Below are 21,499 nucleotides of genomic sequence, written 5' to 3'. Positions count from 1 at the left end.
TGCCTCCTGGTTCTTCCTGTGTGTGTTCTCCCTTCTTGCCATAAACCAATAAACCCAACTTGGTTCTTCTTTGGGTGTGTTCCCGGTAGTCTTTGGTTGGAAAGCATGGATACAGTGGTCTCAAGTAGTGTTCTGGGAAGTCCCTTGCCTTCTTCCTGGGTCCCAGTCTCAACTATTACCCATCTGGAGTCAGAGTTCAAAAGAGCGAGCTCTGGAAATAGCTTGCCTGTGTTCAAGTATAGGCTCCACTGCCAACTCGTTTGACTGTAAGCAAACTGACTCACTGGCTTGGTTAGCTGATTGGTAAAGTGGCGATGGTGGTGGTGGTGGTGCTTGGCTCAGGGTTACTATGACGATTTGGCGTGCTTGTGTACACGAACCACGCAAATGGTGCTTCACGTGTAGCCAGTATTTGTCACTAAATTGTTAATTCGGCAACCATCTATAGAAGTCTAGTGTCTACAGGTGCACTGTTAGACCCTGGGGATGGAAACTGGCCCCTGGCCCCCTCCCAGGAAGCACAGCTCATGCTGGGAGACAGAAGGAGAGTTTTAGCCTGCGGAGAAGCATGGACGCAGGGAGAAACCCAGAGAAAAGTGTAGCAAGGCCCCTGAAGCTTGGTGTGCGAGCGAGGGAAAGCCTCCTAGCGATAAGATTCAACATGGAGCTCCGCGCTGAGAGGCTCGGGAGGCCTACCTGGGCTTGTTCTGTGAGGTCAGATATCCGAGCGAGAGAGGGACGTAGAGGTCCCCGGAAAACTAGGAACTGAAAAACATGGCTTTTCTGCTGCTGCAAACATTTTAGTGCACCCACCTTTCCACTGGCAAATTCCTAGAAGCGAAATCGCTGAGCTGTAGTGTGTGTCTATGTCCTGCTTTACGAGAAAACACCAAGCAATCTTCCAAAGGAGATACCAGCCTCCGTTCCCACCTGCCACATTTATCTCCTGTCCTTTTCTTTGTAGCCATTCTGGTGTGTGAGCATCTGCGTCACCCCATGCATATCAGTGATGCTCAGTGGGATGGATAAGTACATTATGGTCTAGCCACACGGCGGAACTCTGCAAGACTAAACGATAGCCTGTTCCCCTCCCTCAGACACCGTGTTGAGGAAGAGAAGACAAACATAGGAATTCACGCTGTATGCTTCAATTTGCATAAAATGCAGACATCTTCATGATGCATCCCTGGTGCTAGGGTCCCGTGGGTGTGGGGAAGCGCAGAGGCTGGGGTTTATAGGCCTCTGCTGTTCCTTCTGGAGAAATCGATGGTGCCGTACTGTGGAATCTGTGTCTTGCTGCATGCTACAACACTGACCATATGTTAAGGCCAAACATAGATAAGACCCCACGAAAACTAAGCTGTACAAGCCCAGCGGCCTATTTGCCTCCTTATGCCGAGGATTTGCTCACCTAGATGGAGACATTTAAGTGGGACTCTCTAGTGAGATGGAGCACCTGAGTGAGTGGATAGAATCTGTCTGAAACCATGGCTCTGAGCACCTTGCAGTCAGCGCCACCTCCGGCCTGGCTACCTCTCTGTCTAAACAGTTTCCTCCTGAGACTGTATCACGGTTATCCACAAGCACTTCCTTCTGCCTAGCTTCGGGGCCACATTACAGGTCTGTCTAAACTTTCCATTCCTTCTCACACCTACAAAGTTAGTCTCTGAAGGAGAAAAGGACACACACATCATTGTCTATGCCAGCTGTTGCTAGAGTTTTCCGCCTTGCCCACAGTCAGGACAAATCTTTGTCACCTGCCAGTCCCACAATCCACTTATAAAATAATCACTCAGACGCTTATATCACTTATAAACTGTATGGCCGTGGCAGGCTTCTTGCTAACTGTGCTTATAGCTTAAATTAGTCCATTTCCATAAATCTATACCTTGCCACGTGGCTGGTGGCCCACCGGCATCTTCACATGCTGCTGGTCATGGCGGCGGCTGCAGTGTCTCTGGTCATGGCGGCGGCTGCAGCGTCTCTGGTCATGGCGGCGGCTGCAGTGTCTCTGGTCATGGCGGCGGCTGCAAAGGGAAGGTCTGTGTCAGGCAACCAACAGGGGCCTGCTCACATCTCAAACAGGCCAGCAATGTCCCTTGGGCGTGGTGGGTGTGACCAGGTCATCCCCCGAGCCCCAGGCTAAGGAGCAGCAGTTTTCCCTGAACAGCCCTTCCTGGCCTGGATCAGAAGAAGCGGGGCAGCCACCGAGCATGCTGCCTACTGACACCCCCGCCACCCCCGCCACCCCCGCTGTTCCCACCACCCTTCTTCAGAGGCAGCAGAAGCCCGGTGAGTGCTCTGGACGTCGTCGGTGAGTGCAACCCCCAGACTCCCCCGCGTCAGCCCCACCCCTGGCTCAACATGGCCACCCCAGAATCTCACGTGAGAAAGGCGGCTCTGCCTTCACTCAGGGGCCAAGGCCCGGAGTGGGCATTGTGCCAGTTGTGCCAATTTCGCCACACATCTGTTCCCCTGCCGTCTTAAATCTGTGGAGGAGGGAGGGTTTTTCTCACCTGGAGTTAGATGTAGCAAAACGCCTCATCTTTTTGGAAACGCTACGGTGCATTCACAGCTTCTAAGTTCCCATCGGCCGTTCAGATGCAGGACTCCCCCATCTCCCTTTTTAAAATCGAGTATTTATGAAACCCCTGGGATGGGGGAGGATGGGAGGAGGGGAGGCAAAGACGGGGTGTGAGGATAGAAATGGAGAAGAGGGCAGGAGAGGCTAGAGAACGGTGTCAAAATGCAGTTAGATATGCGGCATCCGGACAGCCACAGTCTGTGACGTCTTATTTTCTATTAAAAACAAACGTAGGGAAAAAAGAGCCCAGAGGTTCCCACTGCGTAGAAACAGAGCAGGGTCGGGTCCAGGGAGGCCTCTTTCATTGGTCTGACCTCTAACCCATCGCTTTACTCTGAAGCTTCTCTCTCCAGACATGAAGAATCTTCTGGAACTTGAGGCCTCACCATCACCCTGCATTCAAGGCTCACTTGGCTCTCCTGGGCCCCCTGGGCCCCAGGTGGGTTCATCCTTCCAGGCCCCCATGCTGTGTCTTCCCACAGACAAAGAAACCTAATGGGCAGAGCCCCCCGTAGCTCCCGCCCCTGTGGCCCATTTCTCTCCTGTAGAGGCTCTCCAGCTCTGGAGCCCGAGGAGCCTCTGGTGAAGAGTCACCTGCCGTGATAAATCTCAGGGTCTCCTATAGGATGCTGCCCATGTGGTAGCGGCTGTTGTTGTCACTGTCACCAAATACAGATGTGACCATCCACATCGGACCTAAAGGTGCTCACGCTCAGTGCAGGAACGTGGCGGTCAGAGGGACTGGTGACCTGAGCTTTCCTGACTCTGGACTGCTCTAAGCAGCCCCTATGCAATGTAAAAGAGAAGAGTGAGGAACGAGCAAGTTGTTAGACAAAGAACTTTCCAGACAAACAGCGCACTCCAGAGACCCCCATCCTGGGGCTGGCCTGCTGCCATGAGGGCTTTTTCGACTGCTCTGAGGCTCAGGTCCTCCAGGGAAGAGCATGTAGGGCCCTGTGCTGTCCTAGGCAGGAGGCATAGACATCACCCCTCAGCCCCATGAGCCTCCTGTGGCTTCCTAGTGTTAGGGGACTAAAAACTGAACTTTCTGCATGGAAGACAAAGTCCCACGAGTGGACCCTAGCTTGGATTGCTCCATCAGCTTGCACACACACCCCATCTTTGGCTCTGCCGCTCTTCCTCACATACAATGTCTGCCTCTCTTCCTCTCATTCAATGTTTGCTTTTCTTCCTCACATACACGGAGCTTCTCAGCCTCGGGTCCATGCAGTCAGGGCCCCGCTGTTCTTCCTAACGTTTTTACCAACTCTTCTTAGTCACTCAAAAGTTGGTTTTTATGCTGCCTCCCTAGAGATACCTTTATAAGCCAAGCATGGTGACACATAGCTCTAATTCCAGCACTCAGAGGAGGCTGAGGCAGGAGGATTACCATGAGTGTGAGATCAGACTGAACTAAAAAGTGAGTTCCAAGACTGCTTGGGCTACAGAATGAAACCATATCTCAGGAGGTGGTAGGGAGGGAAGGAGAGGAATAGACAGGAGAATTTTTTTGCAATTATCACATCTAAATCCACGGCATTGAATCTAGCCCCGTCTGGGTTTCTAACTCTGGTTTTATTTTCTGTGGCTGTTTCCAGGCTATCAGGGCAGAGCTGAGGAATCTGGCAGACAGCAGATGTGACCCTCTAAGCCTAAGAGAATCATTCTCTGGCTTTGTAGAGGAAAGGTTACTGATCCCATGTCTACAGGGACAGGGATATTGCTCACTGTGCTTCCCCATCTACTCCACCTGTGGGCTATAGCTAGCCTGTTCTCCATAAACATTTATTGACCCAGGTATGGTGACAGGCTTATAATCCCAGCACTTGCGAGGCTGAGGCAGAAGGATCCTGAGTTTAAGAGTAGTCTGTGCTACATGGTAAGAGACTCTGTCTCAAAAACAAAATAAACAAGGAAAGAAACAATACAAGCATCTTAAGAATGTTGTAATGAAAATGATTTTGAGCTCAGAGGCCAGAGGCCACCAAAAAGTGGCTGATGATCATCTGCACAAAGGCCGGATGAGAGTCCGCTAAGGTGGACTCTACATCCCCCCTGCAGTGCTCTTTTCTGATGGGTCTTGATGCTCATGAGAACCAACAGAGCGTGTGGAAGGAATCCTCTTCTGGGCTCAGAACAGCAGTCCCACTCACACTAGTGCATCTCTGAGCTCCCACAAGCTCTTCTGAACCACATGGAGGCTCTGCTGCCCACCCACGGAGTCTGTGCAGCCACCTCAGTTCCCTTAGAACAGTGAATGCTGTTGCTACTAAAAGTGAGATCTCTAAGTCTGCAACTGACACCATAGGAACTGGTTAGAAATGCAATCTCACTAGGTGATTAGCTTAGCCCTATAATCCCAGCACTTGGAAGGTGGAAGCAGAAAGATTACCTTCAGTTTGAAGCCAGCCTGAGCTGTATCATGAGTACCAGGCCAGCCAGGGTAAGACTTCCATCACAGGAAGGAAGGAGGGAAGGAAGGAAGGCGGGGAGTGGAATCTCACACTCTGCCCATCCCCCTTTATTCAATCAGAATCTGTATTTGTTTGGTGGGTGCCAAGCTCAATGATCTTGTAGAATAGTTCTAACCATTTCAAGAAATGGAAGGCTTGGCAGAATGAAGAAAACAGAATTAAAACAACTTCCCGACTCCATTCCAAAACAGAAGGCAGGTAAACCAAAGGTGGTGTCTCCCAATTTTATCTTCACGGGTTGACCCCTGGAGAACTTCAAACATGCCTAGTGCTTATTCTCTCACCAACTCCCACTGCCCCCAACAGTCACTTGATGGGTCTGGGTATAGCCTGAGCTTTGGGAGTTTTCAAAGCTCCTGGGGAAGTTGTAGTGTGATGACAGGGTTTGGAGAGAGCACGCTTCCAACAGGCTTTGCCTTGTGTTGCTCACTTGCAGACAGCAGGGGACGGAGGAAGCTAAGGGACTTGAGGGGGTTTCTCTCTGCCATCCCCAGGAATTAGGAAAACAGTCATCAACTGAACTTACCACAGACATGTGAACAGAAAACAGCTGCTTCCGGCTGTGGATGTGCAAAACACTGGTGTTTTCACAGCCTCTGGCTGGAGCCACCCACCTCCTATGGCTGGCAATGGGACACAAACATGCGCCTTACTTTAATGAAAGCAGGGAGGAGAGGATTGTCCAGCACTGAGACCCACAGCTCACTTGTGGGAATGCTTCGTTTTGTCTTCTTTACCTTGTTTGTTTGTTATTTGTAAGACAGGGTCTCAGGTGGTCCAGGTTGGCCATGAACTTGCTGGTGCAGCCAAGGCTGGCCTTGAACTCTCAATCCTCCTGCCTCCAGTTCCCAATTGCTGAGATTACAGGAGTGGGCCACTAAACCCTGCTCCTCCCTGGGAATATCGGAATCAGCTGCTTCTCTAGGCAAAACTTAACTTTCCCTCCTGCTGGGGCCCTGGGAAGCATGGTGCAGGCAGTGAAGGATCCCTGAGGTTGAGGAGCATCACAGTCTCCCCCAAGGGGCTTCTTCAAGACTCTGTGGTTGATCTTATCAAGCACTGAAGGATTCTAGGGAGGAAATCAAAATCCAGAGAGGGACAACCATGGTGCCATGAAACCATGCTGAGAAAGCTCAGGAGGGAGATGAAGAGAGGGGAGAGCATGCTCCTGCAGGGGTGCCTGGAGCCCCCCCCCCCCCCAGAGTCTGCCTGCTCTGTAAAGGTCCAGGGCCACAGGCCGCTACCACAAACCCTCCCCTGCAGTCTCGCCTTGGTTGGGTACAGCTTTCTTCACTTCTTATCTCGATTGTGTAGGGTCCACCCGGGCTTCCTGGCAGGACAGGACCAAAGGGAGAAAAGGTATGAGTCTCCGCTTTCTTAGTCCCACCTCGCCTTTGTAGCTACAGCTTGCTTTCTGGGGGTGCCACTGAGGATGCTCTGGTTGAGATATCAAAATATGTGCTCATTCTGTCTTAGCAGATGAGGAGGGCTCCCTGATGAAGGGCTGCAGCTGTAGTAGGGGGTGCTGTTGGTGTGTCCTGCTTCGGGCCACTGGCATGGCAGACATGCTCTAACTGGTCAAGTGACCAGCTGACTGACCAGTCACAGCCACGCCCTACTAAGCATTCTGACTCCAGAACTTCTCTTCCAAACAACCTTTGTTTATCTGTCTTCTCTATGCACAGGGGGATCTTGGCCGCCCAGGAAGGAAGGTATGACCCATGCTGCTCTGTTGGGCAATGGTGCTGCATGCGTGCGTGTGTGTTCAGTGGCTACCAGTACCTGGTGGAGGGCTGGTGCTGCCATCCCTCTGGTGATGTCAGCATGCTTGCCTTTTCTGGCATCTGACAAACCTTCCAGAGGCTGCCGGGTCTGGCCATACTTCCTCAGCCTCACCCTGCCCCCCCCCCCCCCCCCCCCCCCGCAGAGAATTCTCCAAAGAGTGACACAAAATGACCTTCGCTACTTGATTAAACTGGAATCAAGTGCTTGAGCAGATGGGAATGAATGGCTTTGCTTTGGAAATTACCATGGCTCACGTGAACCAGCCACATGACATCATTAGCGTCAGAGAAAGAACCAGCAGGTGATGTCGTTGCAGTCAGGGAGTGCTGGCACTCAAGTTCTAGTCTTGACTGTGATTGAAGGAAGAGAAAATCCAGCTGAAAAGATGCCAGTGGCTTTATTACCCACAGAAGCCATAAACGGACTTTTGTAAGGTACAAATAACAAGGGCAGCCACGGCTCTGTGGCTGTTGTAGACTGCTGACCTGGAGAGGATCCTGTGGCTGGTCTATGCTCAGATGCGTCAAGGTCTATGCTGATTAGTGATGTCTGCCATGGGCATGGGAAGAAAAAGTAGAGTGTACACACCAGCATCTGGCATTCCTGAGCTCTTGGCTGAACCTTTTGAATCCCTAGCTAACTGTAAAGTGATCCACCAAGTGTGGAGCCCAAGGTAGACCCCTTAATCTATACTCTTGTCCTCTTTCACTTAGCTGAGGTGGGGTTCTCTGGAAGCAGAGACACAGACAAGTGAATAAATTGCAAAGGGAGCACTGTCAGGAGGAACCTGTAAAGAGGGGTGAAGGGGTCATGAGAAAGTGTGGCCAACTCCAGTAGCCTGAACTTGGGAGTGTGGATTGCCTGTCTGTCCTTCCTTGATACCTTGATGGTAAGAGATCTGGGATCTTGGCTGTAGAAAGGAAGGTTCATAAGTGACTGGGAAGCTCCAAAGCCCCAAGTGAACTTAAAGGTTTCAGGCTTTGGTAGACATCAACAGGGCAGCCACTGAGGGATGGCGCCTCAAGCAGGCAGAATGCCTGAGGGACTTCCAGCAGCATCCACTGCTGCCCCCACACATCCCAGCTCACATCACAGGACAACCTTGTGGAAAACCCACAGGAAGCAAGGGTCAGTGCTACAGTGAACGGAGGTGACAAAAATGGAAAACCAAGGGGTTTAGAACCCCCCGCCCACTGGTCTCTATTTCTTAAGAAGAATAAAACCTTGTTTGATAATATAATATGACACCAAAAACCTAACTCATACCTGTTTGCCACGGCTTTTTAGGCCCTCATTCTTTGGAAGGTACAGGGGGACACACTTAGTGGCCTTATACCTTATCAGGACCCCAGATGTTCTTGATGGAGAGAAGCATACCAAGGTATCTTGACTTTTGTTCTTGGTCTTTGAAGGGTAGACCTGGACCCCCAGGTGTTCCTGGCATGCCCGGACCCGTTGGCTGGCCAGGCCCTGAAGGACCCAGGGTAAGTATCTTATGTGTTGGGGCTCATGTGGGATCAGAACATGACGGGGAAGATGACGACCTCCTGGGTCCTGGCCAACAGTCAAGCACATGCATCTCTTCCTTGAGAGGGGGAAGAGCTGGAAGGGATCTCCCAGCCCTCGAGCATTTCCCCTTGACGTGGTCTGCAGACCAGGGTTAGTGCTGTGACTCTGCTCCTGTGGAGAAATGGGGGCTGTTCCCTTCTTTCCCAGGAGCCCCATTTCCCCTTTGTCCTGAGAATTACTGTGCTAGTCTTTGGCTTCTCTGAGATGACCCAAAGGGAACCCAGGTCTGGGAAGCTATCCGTCACACTGATCTGGCAGGTGGAAAGTACGGAGTATTGGCAGCCTGGAAGGATGCAGATCCTACACCGAGCAAGGGGTCACCCCCTCCTCAGAGGGAGTATGCAAAGCAAACACACCCCCATCTTCCCTTGTTTCATGTTCTTGCTGCCTGTCACAGGATGCAGGGTACACAGGCCGTGACTTGGAAATTTGACCAGCAGAAGCCAGGGCAAGAAGAGCAAATATCCTCTGCTGCTCTACCTTCCTGGCTATGTTGGTGACACAGAAGTCCCTAGGAGATTTCTCTTTAAACCCACTGTATCCTGGCTGCAGAGACAGAGAGATGGCTCACAGTTAAGAGTGATGCTGCTCTTGCAGAGGTCTTGCGTTCAGTTCCCACCACCCACGTGGTGGCTCACAAGCATCTGTAACTCAGGTTCCAGGGGATCCGATGTCCTTTTCTGGCCTCTGCGGGTAGTAGGCATGTACATGGCACACATGCATACGTGCAGGCAGCTTTCAATTCACTGCATGGCCAGGCATGGTGGCTCGTACTCACAAACCCAGTACTCAGAAGTATTGGTGAAATTATTAAGGCAACTCCATGTAGTTAAAAAGTTTATTTTGTGGGGTAACTCACAAATGAAGGGATAGGTAACAGGGTCTGGGAAAGGTGTAGCGCAGTCTGGCGATGTTCTCTGGAGAACTCTGCTCGGTCTACCTCTAGCGTCCAGGGTCCAGGGTCCAAGAGAGCCAGCGCATCCGGATCTTGGGTCTTCAGGGTCCTCTCTCGGCCCTGCCTTGTAGGCGTGACAGTTACCGAAGCCTCAGTGGGGGTTGGAACTTCCAGATCAAAGCTGGAATGGCTATCCACTACACAGAAGGCTGAGGTAGGATCACCAGGACTTAGAGGCTAGCCTGGGCTACAAAGTAAGTTCCAGACTGGCCTGAGCTAGAGTGAGATCCTAGCTCAGACAAACAAACAAACAAACAAACAAACAAACATCCCAACTATAGAGAGCTAAGCTGTTTATCATGGTAGCCACATACGTATAGCTGTGAAGCCCTTGAAATGTGACTAATATAAATGAAGAACAGAAGGTTTCATTTTGCCTTCCCCAAGTTTTAATTTATAGAACTGTATTTGGGGATGGGGAGAGAGTGGAGATGGCAACCCGAGTTCCATCCCTGGAACCCACATGGTGGGAGGAGAGAACCAACTTCCAGAAGTGGTCCTCTGACCTCCATAGATGTGCTGTGGTACACACACACACACACACACACACACACACACACACACACACACACACTAAATGAAATGTAGTTTTAAATCTCATTATTTTACAATGATTACACGTTGAAGTGACAATTAGATTAAATGAAAGTAAAGTACTGGCAAAATTAATTTCACTTGCTTAGTTTTACATTTAAGGTAACTTATAAAGATATTTAAAATTCAGAATATGCAGCCAGGCATCGTGGTACATTTCCTATAATCCTAGCACTCAACGGTAGAGGCAAGAGCATCAGTTCAAGGCCATCTTCACCTAAATTTGATACCAGCCAGGGATACACGAGATCCTGCCTGAAAAAACAAAACAATAACAACAACGACAAACCAAAAACAGACAAAACAAAACAAAGAAAAAAGCCAAATAAACAAAACCCAAAAACCCCACAATTAATCCCCCCAATCAGCATATAGTTGACTTTATATCCCTCCTAATCAGAGGTGTCATGCAGTTTTGTAGTGCAGAGAATGCTGAAGATTCACGCTGACTCTGAGGCACAACAGAGCCCACCCTACTTGTTAACCACCCCCTCCTGTTTATCTATCCAGAGGCTGATTGTTCCCTGGCTTGGCTTCAAACTGAGGGTGAGAGTATAATGAAAGGCCCTCCCTATACATAAAGCAAATCAGGCAAAGAATTTGTATGTGTGGCAAGCCTATTTTCTGAGGCCCTCATGCTGTCTCCCCACCCTCTCACAACCCTTTCCAGGAAAAGATCAAACATCACCATTTACAGCTTCTTAGTGAGTATTTAGTTTGGTGATTGGTATCATCTTGGGCATTGTTGTTCTCTATTTAATCTCAACAACCACATTGAAAGGTGGAGAGTGGAGCCCTGGGAGGAGGCAAAGGGGCATATGGGACCTCAAGTTTACAACCCAGACCCAACACCCTGGTTCCATCCCAGTTTTTCCCAAAACCCCTGTTTCTGTTTCTCTAAGAAATATCACTGTGGTCCTTCTTTTCCATCTTCTAATTGCCACAGGGTGAAAAAGGTGACCTGGGTATGATGGGCTTGCCAGGGTCAAGAGGACCAATGGGCTCTAAGGTCAGTGTGTGGTCCAGATGGACATTCCCAGGCCTTCTCACTATGACTGGGGAGCGGCAGTTGTCTACAAAGATGGGGAGGGCAGGACTGGGGGACTGTCACCCTGTGCTGGGGAGCCCTTTGGGGGACATCATGCCCTGGGGTGCAGGGACATGGGGATCCTGTTCCTTTTGTTCTCTTTGGCTATCACGGTTTTGCCTCCGGATTAGGCTTTTGAGGGATGAGAAAAGCTACATTTTTTTAGGCATAGTATAAACACAAGCCTCCCAGACATCTTCCTGTTTATGCCTACATGCCTCTTAAAACTCAGAGTAGAGTGCAGAGACAGCATACTCCAGGAGTCCTTCCATTCTTACAGCACCCTTCCCCCCCACCTCCTCTGCTGTCTTGGGGACTGATTATAAACAGTCTGCTTTCTTTTAGGGCTTCCCTGGATCCAGAGGGGAAAAGGTCAGTCCGTGTCTCTCCTGGCATCCCAGATCCTGGTCTGGGCACAGCTCTGGAGTTGGTGGTGGGTGGCATCCCACATCCTGGTCTGGACACAGCTCTGGAGTTGGGGGTGGGTGGAAGACAGGCCCAGCTCTCTCTTCAGATATCAACTGCAGTCATCATTCCAGACTACTCTGTCCTTCATCGTGTATGGGCTGAGAGAGAAGAGGGGCCTCCTGAGGCAGGGCAACTCTGGTAAAAAAGACCTCCCAGTGAGGTTCCTGTCCCCAACAGGGAGCAGGGAAACAAAGGAGAGCCAGGTAGGGAGTTATCCTCAGTCAGCATAGGGTGCTGGAAGAGGGGACTTAGCCTTGGGCCAGGTTTCTATCACACAGCCTTCTTTTCTACTAAAATAAAACAAACACCAACAGGCACCTGCGGACACATGCCCTGTGAGATGAGAGGATCTGAGACCCAGAACTTTCTGTTTCCCTTTACTAACTAACATTAAAAGGTCGTAGCGGGGTCTAACCAGAAAGCATGCCTTGACTGGGCAAGCTACCTATTATCTGAGCCTAGAGCTTTGTCAAAATGAAGGTGTTGGCCTAGGGAGCTTATCAGTTTGAAATGCTCCTATCCCACCCCCCCCCACATAAACACACAAGTGCAATATTAGTGCACTGAACCCCTCTTTCGGTTTTCTCCTAGGGATCCAGAGGTGAAAGGGGTGACTTGGGTCCCAAAGGAGAAAAGGTAATGGCAAGTCTGTCCAGGTGATGTGCTGAAATAGAAGTGGGAGCTCCCCACCTGTGGACTGATGGATGGCCATCACAAAAATGGCTGACCAAATCTATCCACAGCCAGTTCCAAGTGGCATTTCAAAACAGTCACAGTATTTGTTGTTCTTTTCACAGGGTTTCCCTGGATTTCCTGGAATGCTGGGGCAGAAAGTGAGTGTCTAGAAGTAGAGATGACAGACCTCAGGTCCCCCAAACAGCAAATGGAGCCTCCTTTTGGTCCTTCAGGCAGAAACATTGATTTTGACTGTGGAAAGTTCCAGTTTGAGATGGGGACCAAGTTGTCTTATCCACTGGGAGAGGGTAGCAGGGAGGTCTGAGGTCAACCTCCAGTTGAGTGGGAAAGGCTATTCCCACTCTCTCCATACACACACCATGGAGAGAGGCCCCTCTTTGCTTTTTCTACCTCCTGGAGCTCAAGGCAAGATTCAAAAGCCGGAAGTTTTGTGAGGATCGACTCCAATCTCCTATCTGAGCCACAGTGGTCAAGACCCCTCCTATCCCTCAGACCCTGCAGCAAATTCGGGATTTGTTTGATTTAGTTTCACTGCTGCCTAAACACTCAATACAGTCTTCAAGGGTGGCAAACACTGTTGGAGGGACACAGGATTATTATAAATAGGTGACAACTATTTTATTTAACTAGTGAGATATTCAGTATCTCACTTGGGACAGGCCCTATTTTAAAAGGTGACAGTTTTAGGTGTTAAAGAAAAACTATTCAGGGCCGGAGAGATGGCTCAGCAGTTAAGAGCACTAGCTGCTCTTCCAGAGGACCTGAGTTAAATTCCCAGCACCCACATGGTGGCTCACAACCATCTGTAATGAGATCTGGTGCCCTCTCCTGGCCTGCAGGTATATATGCAAGAAGAACATTGTATACATAATAAATAGATCTTTAAAATATCATTCAGTAAATAACCATGGAGTGATATATTGACATAACAATAGACTGACAGATTTGGGGACACTTTTACTTAGGTTTAGGATCTAGAGTAAGGCTGGGTGTTGAATGAGGGAAGATGCCATAGCCTAAAGAAAGATGCATATATGACCGTGTAGAACGGCTCCCAACCTGACATGGAAACACTGGGTCCTTATATTATAAGACATTAACCACGTAAAACAGCCCCTGACGTGATAGTGCTGGATCCTCAATGCTGTAAGTTACTGACCATGCTGAACAGTTCCTGAGCTAACATGAAAATACTGGGTCTTCATGATATAAAACATTGACTGTATAGGACAGCCCCTAAGCTGTCTTGGCTACTTTTCTATTGCTGTGATAAGATACCATGACCAAGACAAGTTATGAAAGAAAGTGTTTCAAAAGCTTAAGTCCATGATAGGGGAGGAAAAACATGGCATCAATAGCTGAGAACTTCCATCTAGATCCACAAATGAGAGAGAGAGAGAGAGAGAGAGAGAGAGAGAGAGAGATTGATTGATTCACTGGACATGGCACAAATCTTTTGAAACACAAAGCCACAGTGACACACCTCTGCCAACAAGGCCACACCTCCTAGTTCTCTAATATATGCAAGAAGAACATTGTATACATAATAAATAAACAGTTCTACCTACTGGTAACCAAACAATCAAATATATGAGCCTATGGGGGTCGTTCTCATTCAAACTGCCACCTAAGCTAGCATGGTAATGCTGGATCTTCATGTTGTAATATATTGACATTGGAAAGTGTTATCTTTACCTAGGTCACAAACTGAAATTCTTTTTTTTTTTTTTGGGGGGTTTTTTTGAGACAGGGTTTCTCTGTGTAGCTTTGCGCCTTTCCTGGAACTCATTTTGTAGCCCAGGCTGGCCTTGAACTCACAGAGATCCACCTACCTCTGCCTCCCGAGTGCTGAGATTAAAGGCATGCGCCACCACTGCCCCTGAAATTCTTAAATAGGAAAACAAGTGTTTTCTTAGTATTTTTTACTTCTTTTTAAACATTCACTTTGAAGTGTTACTTCCTAAAGTGTTAACATTTTTATTGGGCAGTACCCAGCCATCAGGACATGATGAAGTACTTTCAGTCATTATGCAAGTCACTGTGTGACTTATCCTTACCTTAACCTGTCAGAAACTCAATTCCTGCTATCCTAGATGGGATGCTACATTTTAAAAATAGAGTAATTATATAAACAAATTAAAGCAAACCTCAAAAGAGAAGTGAGTCCCTTAAAATATTTGGTCTAGGTTTTCATTCCCTGCAACAGTGACCATCAAAAACTCATACATCACTGTAAAATTAAATATGACAGTTTCCCTGGCTTCTGCACCGTTTCCTAGACTTGGCAACAGGAGCTATCTCCCCCTTTCATGGCAGGCTGTTTTAAGACAGAGCTGATATGATAACCATAATTAGGTCTTAGGAGAGAAATTAGATCAAGAAATTATGGGCTGCTTCTAGTTCATAAAGAGAAGGGCCACACTTCCTTCTGACAATCTCTTTTTAAAAATTCATATATTTTTTAATGGTGATGTTTTCTCCTAGCCAAGCAAGACATGCCCTGGGCCTCTTTAAGCAGCCCTGGGGGAATTGTGGAACATCTCCATGGCCCATTGACCCATCATACTCTCACCACTGAGCATCCTGAAGGACAACATGGTCGAAAGACTACATGGACTCCAGAAAAATTCTTTTTTAAAGATTGATTTTTAATTGTATGTACGTGTGTGTCTATGTGTAGGTATGTGCACATAAGTGTCAATGCCTGTGGCAGTTGGAGGTCTTGGATACCCTTAGAGTTGAAAGTTTTTTGACCATTCATTGCCTGGAGTTGTAGGCAGTGTGAGCTACCTGATACAGGTGCTAGGAACTGAACTTGGGTCCTCTGGAAAGCCAGTAAGTGTTCTTAACTGCTGAGGGAGTTGAGGAGAGATAGTCTTCCTGTTGCTGGACTGAAAGGTGAGTTTGGGCTTGATCCTCACCATCAATAGATATCCTCTGGAATTTTCCAGCCTTAAAAGGATCCTGGGTGTCTGTTACTACCTCTGAGCGGCTAGGGTAGTCCATCATGGGCACTGGCTACTGATAAGTAAAAACTTCCTGGTAGCAATTGCTGCACTGACGGTGTTGGGGGTGCAGTTTGGGATGCAGGGCAATTGCATGAAGTAGAAATGATGTGCCCCATGGGCCCATAATCCCCAGAAGCAGTAAGTGGGACAGGAATCCTAGACAGGCAAAAGTAAGGAAAAGCTAAGATGGAGGGAAGAAATGTATTTTTTTTTGTGTGTGTGTGTGTGTGTGTGTGTGTGTGACAGTCTGAGAAATAAGTTTTGAGGAAGGTTGCCCTTGAACTATGAAAACATTATTTTCAATTAGGAATGTAATTTACATTGTTTTCCTTATTTTAATAGTATTTTTATGGTGACTCTTTGAACACAAACTTGAAACACCTCTCCTCACAGGAAGGGTTTTCATCTGAGCTGGGCATAGTGACACATTGCTGTGACCCTCACCCCAGGGAGGTGGAGCAAAAGGATTCAGGGTGGTTTTCAGCCACATAGAGAGGCGGAGGCCAGCTTGAGCTGCAGGAGACCCTATCTCAAAAAGGAGTGTTGTCTGAATAGGTAGAAGTGAGCTGGAACTCAAAATAATACTTCCTAAAGTGTGGAGAACTGCCAGACAGAGTGGTGTACACCTTTAATCCCGGCACTCAGGAGGCAGAGGCAGTTGGATGTCTAGGAATTCCAGGCTAGCCTGGCCTACATATCAAATTCCAGGCCAGTCAGGGCAATATAGTGAGACCCTATCTCAAAAACAAAACAAAACAAAACAAAACAAAAAAGTGGAGAGCTATATAATCCTACATAAACCCTACAAAATACCAAACATTACAGTGGACAAGACTGTTCGCAAACATTAAAACAAACAAACAAACAAACAAACAAACAAAAACCAAACCAAACAATAAAAAAAAGAAAAAGAACCCCCCCCCCAAAAAAACCAACCAAACAAAAAAAACCCCACTCATATGTGTGAGTTTGTACTAAAAACAAAACACAACAAACCATTACACAAATTTTCAATTAGACAAGAAAGCCTTTCCCCAGTCTGTAGTGACACAGACAGACATGTGTGACTGAAGTGCAGAAACCACGGCTGACCGCTGTGGACAGGGCCGCCTCTCTCTCTGACCACCAGAGCACCAAGCACTCTACAGCACCGAGTCACACCCTCAGGGTGCCTTCTTTCTTCCCTGTTCCCTGGATATGAGCTCACCAGTCTCCCAAGCTCCCAGGACAGCCTACTTGGGAAAGACAGAGGATGAAGAGGAGGCCTTGGGGGCCAGTGATTGGAGAGACCAGCATAGACACGCCCACTCTTTCTCTTTCTTCTCTCCAGGGTGAAATGGGTCCAAAGGGAGAACCTGGGCTTGCAGGACACCGAGGCCCCACTGGGAGACCAGGAAAACGAGGCAAGCAGGTAAGGATCCCAGGGTTTACCTCACTGAGGGCATACAGATGTGTGGAGAAGCATGCAAGGGTCATCTAGAGCTATTCCACAGCCTTGGATTCAAGCATCCTCAGGGAGAGTGGACAGAGAAGCCTCACTACTGATGTTTAGGCTTCTCCTGGCTAGCCATGGTTCAAGGTTACGGGCTCCACTCAAGGTCAGAAGCAAGAGTGGCTCTAGTTCATAGGAACGCGTATATCTTAAACGAAGTAACTAGGAATGATCATTCTGCAGAAAATGTGCTCTTTGCCTCAGTATACTGGGTGTAAATTGAGTTTTAGAGACCAGCCTATGCCTGTCCTTGTGGCTAACAGGTCTTTTGAACTTCAGTGACAGTTTTCACTGCACAAACCCCTAATTTGGAAGTGATCCTCTTCATTGGGTTTGTTAAGAGCTTAGGGCAATCGTTTGCTCTGAGCCTCCTGGTCAGCAGGGAAAGCCAGGTTATGGAACTGGGAAAGGAAGGAGCGGGGCTCACTTTTCTGCACTGGTTTTGAAGCCTGCACTAAATGGCCACAGGAAAACTAGCATTTTTGATAATGTACAGATACACCCGAGAGAAGTGCCATGTTACTTTTTGTTTTGTTTTTGTTTTTTGTTTGTTTGTTTTAAGACAGGGTCTCATTATGTAACCCAGGATGGCCTTGGTCTTACTACATGTGCATTATTATTATCATCATCATCATCGTCATCATCATGATGTTTGTTGCCTTTTTTATTTCAAATAGATATTTGAAATCCAGCTTTATTTAGGGGCCGGGGCAGTGGCTCAGTAGGTAAATTGCTTCCTGTGTAAGCATGAGGACTGAGTTGATCCCCAGCACTCACGTGAAGAGTGCTGTGTGGCAGCGCACACCCGTAATCCTAGTACTAGGGAGGCAGAGTCCCAGCCACTCCAGATGAATCCACGAGCTGCAGGTTCAGGGAGAGACCTTGTCTCAAAATAAGGTGGAGAACAATTGAGAAAGATACCTGATGTTGACCTTTGGCTTCTGCTTGCACACCGACAGATACAAGTCAGTTTATGTAATTAATACCAATATTTGAAAATTAATATTTATTAATTTGTATACTTATGTATACTTTTTAATGTTAATGATTGTTAGTATGTTAGAAGAAGAATGTCATTTTTGAGCATATATGTAAAACTTTCTATTTTTAATTATTATATTTTATAGGGTACACTGTGATATATGTACATATATATATACCTACATTGTGGAGTGATCAAGTCAGGTTAATAGATACATCTATCACTTCAGATATTTGCTGTTTTTGTCATGAGAATATGTGAAATCATCTATCCTGCTAGTGGCCATTTTATCTCCATTCTGTTGGTGGTTATGGTTTGATCTGGGTATTATATCTTTCCATAATTCATTATTTCACTTTAAAATTTCTTTGTTTATTCATTTATTGTTGTTGCTTTCAGATAGAGTCTCATGTAGCCCAGGCTGGCCTCAAACTCTGCTTCCACCTCAGACATGCTGAGGTTACATGTAGTTCAGAGCTATTTCTTTTATGTCTACTGTGTAGTTATTTTGTCCTTCACTTCACAATGTGTAGCTCCTCATTGTTGCAGATATTAATACATTTTAAACATCTTCTAAGAATACCCACATCATATTTTAATAAACAAGGAAGCAATAGCTTGCTTGGAGGAGAGGCTCGCCCGGGTCATTTGAAATGCTGAAAGGAGGGCATCTTTGGCAACAAAGCCTTTTCCTTGTGCTGGTGTGAGGACACTCAGACTTCAGTTTATGTCGGCATCTCCGAGGCATTTACTGAACACAGATTCTCCACCAGCTACAGTGGCTGCACCTCCAGGTCTGCCTCTGAATGCACCCCCTGGATAATTCGGTTCAGTGACACCTGCCATAAAGATATGGCACTTTCTGTCCAATGACCAATTAAGCCAGACTCCTCTACTCTTGGTGTCAGAGTCAAGGAGTGTTTCCAGCTCCTTCAAGCCATGCACTTCCTGTGCTCAGAGCCAGCTGGCCTGGCTGTTAGGAAAACAAGCTTTACTGGCTATATTAAGCTGGTGTGACTTCCTTTGCCATTCTGGGACCCATCTTGGTTATCATGTGGAATGCTTCAGCCTGGCCTGAGGATTAACAGCCTCCTCTGTGAGGGCAGAGTTGGGAACAGACTAACCTCATGGGTCCCCTGGGACAAGTTTAGGAACTCCTCTGGTATTATGGAGAAGACCCCTAGGGCCATGTTGGTAGGACAGTACCTCACAGAGCCAGTGTATGATTGGAAATGGAGTATCTTGAGGTGTGACTCTCTTTAAGCAATCAGGACTTCTTAGGTGTAAGGGACATTGGGCTTGAACATCTGTCATCTCATTGACCATCATGGTTGATCTAGATGGTCTGGCTGTTGAGAGGGAGCAGTGAGCTCACTGCTCCGTGCGTCTCTTCCAAAGCTGTACGATTGGATAGAGATGACCTTCTCCGATAATAAAGGACTGTCCTTTGGTTAAGAGTATATAAGTAGTCATGGTCCCTGCTAGAATCTCCAAAATGCTCTCAGAAAATCAAACATGTTTCTCCATGGGAGAAGATGAAGCCCGGCCAGCCACTAGGACAGTCAGCTTGTCTTCACTCTTCACAAACCACATTTTCACTTCTGCCATCTTTGTTAGCCTCACAGTGAACCCGGGTGGCTCTCTATGTACTGGCTCTACTTTAGAGAAGAGAAGACCAAGGCATAAAGCAATGACACGATTTATCCAGCCTCACTGTCAAGGTAAACTATCTTGACTGGCAGATCGTCAAAAATCCCTCCCCACGTGCTGCCAACTTCCTCTCCTTCATTTGGTCTGGGGAGAGAAGATGCACACGGCGGATTCTAGCCCACATGGAACTTATGTCTCATGGGGAGACAGTGATGAAGTGACCACACAATGATCTATGATCAGTGATCCAAAATAAATAGGAAGAGCCATGGGTGTGTGTTTAAACTAACAGCAATCTCTCTGCCTCAGCCTGTTGAGTGTTGTGATGACAGGCATGCACTTCAACTCTCAGCTTGAAAAAGAAAGTGTTGAGAGAATGCAGTGAGGAACACCAGTACAGCCTGGGAGATCAAGGAAGATCTTGTTCTTGGACATCGGAGCTGAAAACTGAAGGCAGAGGGGGCATGAAGAGGAGTTTGGGGTGCAAAGATAATCTTTTCTTGAGAAGTACGAGAAGAATCATGGTGTTTTTGACTAAGAGCAAAACCAACCAACCAACCAAACAAACAAACTCTGGCTGTCGTGGTGGTGCCCATCTTTAATCTCAGCACTCAGGAGGCAGAGGCAAGTAGATCTCTGTGAGTTCAAGGCCAACCTGGTCTACAAAGTTCCAGGATAGTTAGGGCTGTTACACAGAGAAATCCTGTCTCAAACAACAACAACAACAGCAACAACAACAAAAAACAAAACAAACAAACACTCTGACTCAAGGTTGAAGAGCAGGGCCATGTCTCTCTTCTTGGGCTCAGTAAGGAACTGGGTCTCTACCAAGAGAGCAATGGGGAGTCTGTGGGCAGAAAGTTCTGATAGAATGAAAGTAATCCTAACAGGTAGATGAAAGCTTAAATTATAGGTCTACCTCCGCTACCTCAACACTAGAACATTACACAAATACCCTGAGACTCCATTTCCTAACTCATGCCAGGGGATGAGGTGGATTGTTTCTATTGTCCTGTGCCATGTTTCTAGAACAGAGTGAGAACTTAATGAGGTCTTCAAACTTGCACAGATCACTTGCTCTGTCCTTCTCACAGGCTGCATGCCAGAGACCAGGTATATCCCACCATGAGTTTTTGCTTGTCTGAGCTAGGTGGTCTCTGATTTAGAGGTAAGTGGGGAAGGAACTTTGTCATGCCATCATAGCACAACAGGCTTTCTCTTTCTATCTGTCAGGGTCAGAAGGGAGACAGTGGAATCATGGGCCCACCAGGCAAGCCTGGGCCTACTGGTCAACCTGGTCGTCAAGGTCCTCCAGGGCCCCCAGGTGCCCCATCTGCAGGTAAGACCCCAGGTGCCTCATCTGCAGCCTCACTTAACCTGTAAGTGGTACTCCTAACTAGGTCCCCGAGAGGCCTCAAGGAGATGCCTGCAGAGCTCTGCATTGTATTTCTTGTAAGAAACTGCCAGACGCTCTTTCGTATATCTTCATGATTTCTCTATGATTTGGCTCACTTAACTTCGTCTTAACATTTTGGAGAGCACACGGAGGAAGTAGAGAGGGGCTAAATTACATTGGTGATGTCATTTATACTTTCAGTGAAACGGGTACCTATTTCATCAACTACAATCTTTTTCTAGAAAAATGTATTTCATTGTTCCAATCATTATCTTAAACCCAGAAGGCATTGCAGATTTTTCTGTCTTACACAGTGTGATGAAAGATTGTTTATTTGCATTGGATATGTTGTGTACATTCGAAGGAACTGCTAAAAAGAAATTAAGAGTCCATTATTGAAGATTGAAGATGAACTAGGTATGTTTCTACCTTGTTTTACTACTTAATTCATTTAGGTAAGCCCTTTATTTTATTCCTTTATTAACTCAACATGAGGCCTTTAAGTGTTTTGTAAAAAGACAGCATTCCTAGATCTATCCTCAGTTATATGAAAGGAATCACAATTAATGCATGCCAGAAGAGGGCACCAGATCTCATTACAGATAGTTGTGAGCCACTATATGGTTTCTGGGAACTGAACTCAGGACCTAACCTCTGTGCCATCTTGTAGTGATATATTGTGTAACCTAATAAACTTTGCCTGAGGATCAGAGGACAGAACAAGCACTAGATTAAACAGAGCCAGGCAGTGGTGGTACA

At 47.3% G+C, this 21,499-nt stretch overlaps 1 protein-coding gene across 2 annotated transcripts in view; it reads left to right on the top strand.

The window, feature by feature from the left end:
* The window catches only part of Colq (collagen like tail subunit of asymmetric acetylcholinesterase), a 56,631-nt gene that overhangs the window by 22,648 nt on the left and 12,484 nt on the right, over positions 1–21,499 (top strand). For both annotated transcript variants that reach the window (XM_006996246.4, XM_006996247.4), the window contains exons 2-12: positions 2,171–2,292; positions 2,925–3,023; positions 6,373–6,417; positions 6,744–6,770; positions 8,256–8,327; positions 10,908–10,970; positions 11,394–11,420; positions 12,108–12,152; positions 12,314–12,349; positions 16,551–16,631; positions 20,578–20,683. In XM_006996246.4, coding sequence (XP_006996308.1) covers positions 2,171–2,292; positions 2,925–3,023; positions 6,373–6,417; positions 6,744–6,770; positions 8,256–8,327; positions 10,908–10,970; positions 11,394–11,420; positions 12,108–12,152; positions 12,314–12,349; positions 16,551–16,631; positions 20,578–20,683 — 723 coding nt within the window. The remainder of the gene's footprint in view (positions 1–2,170; positions 2,293–2,924; positions 3,024–6,372; positions 6,418–6,743; positions 6,771–8,255; positions 8,328–10,907; positions 10,971–11,393; positions 11,421–12,107; positions 12,153–12,313; positions 12,350–16,550; positions 16,632–20,577; positions 20,684–21,499) is intronic.

This window comes from Peromyscus maniculatus, chromosome 9 (assembly GCF_049852395.1).
Source record: "Peromyscus maniculatus bairdii isolate BWxNUB_F1_BW_parent chromosome 9, HU_Pman_BW_mat_3.1, whole genome shotgun sequence".
Classification (NCBI taxonomy): Eukaryota; Metazoa; Chordata; class Mammalia; order Rodentia; family Cricetidae; genus Peromyscus; species Peromyscus maniculatus.
The sequence above is the reverse complement of the archived record's forward strand: the minus strand, read 5'-3'. Positions and strand labels throughout refer to the sequence as shown.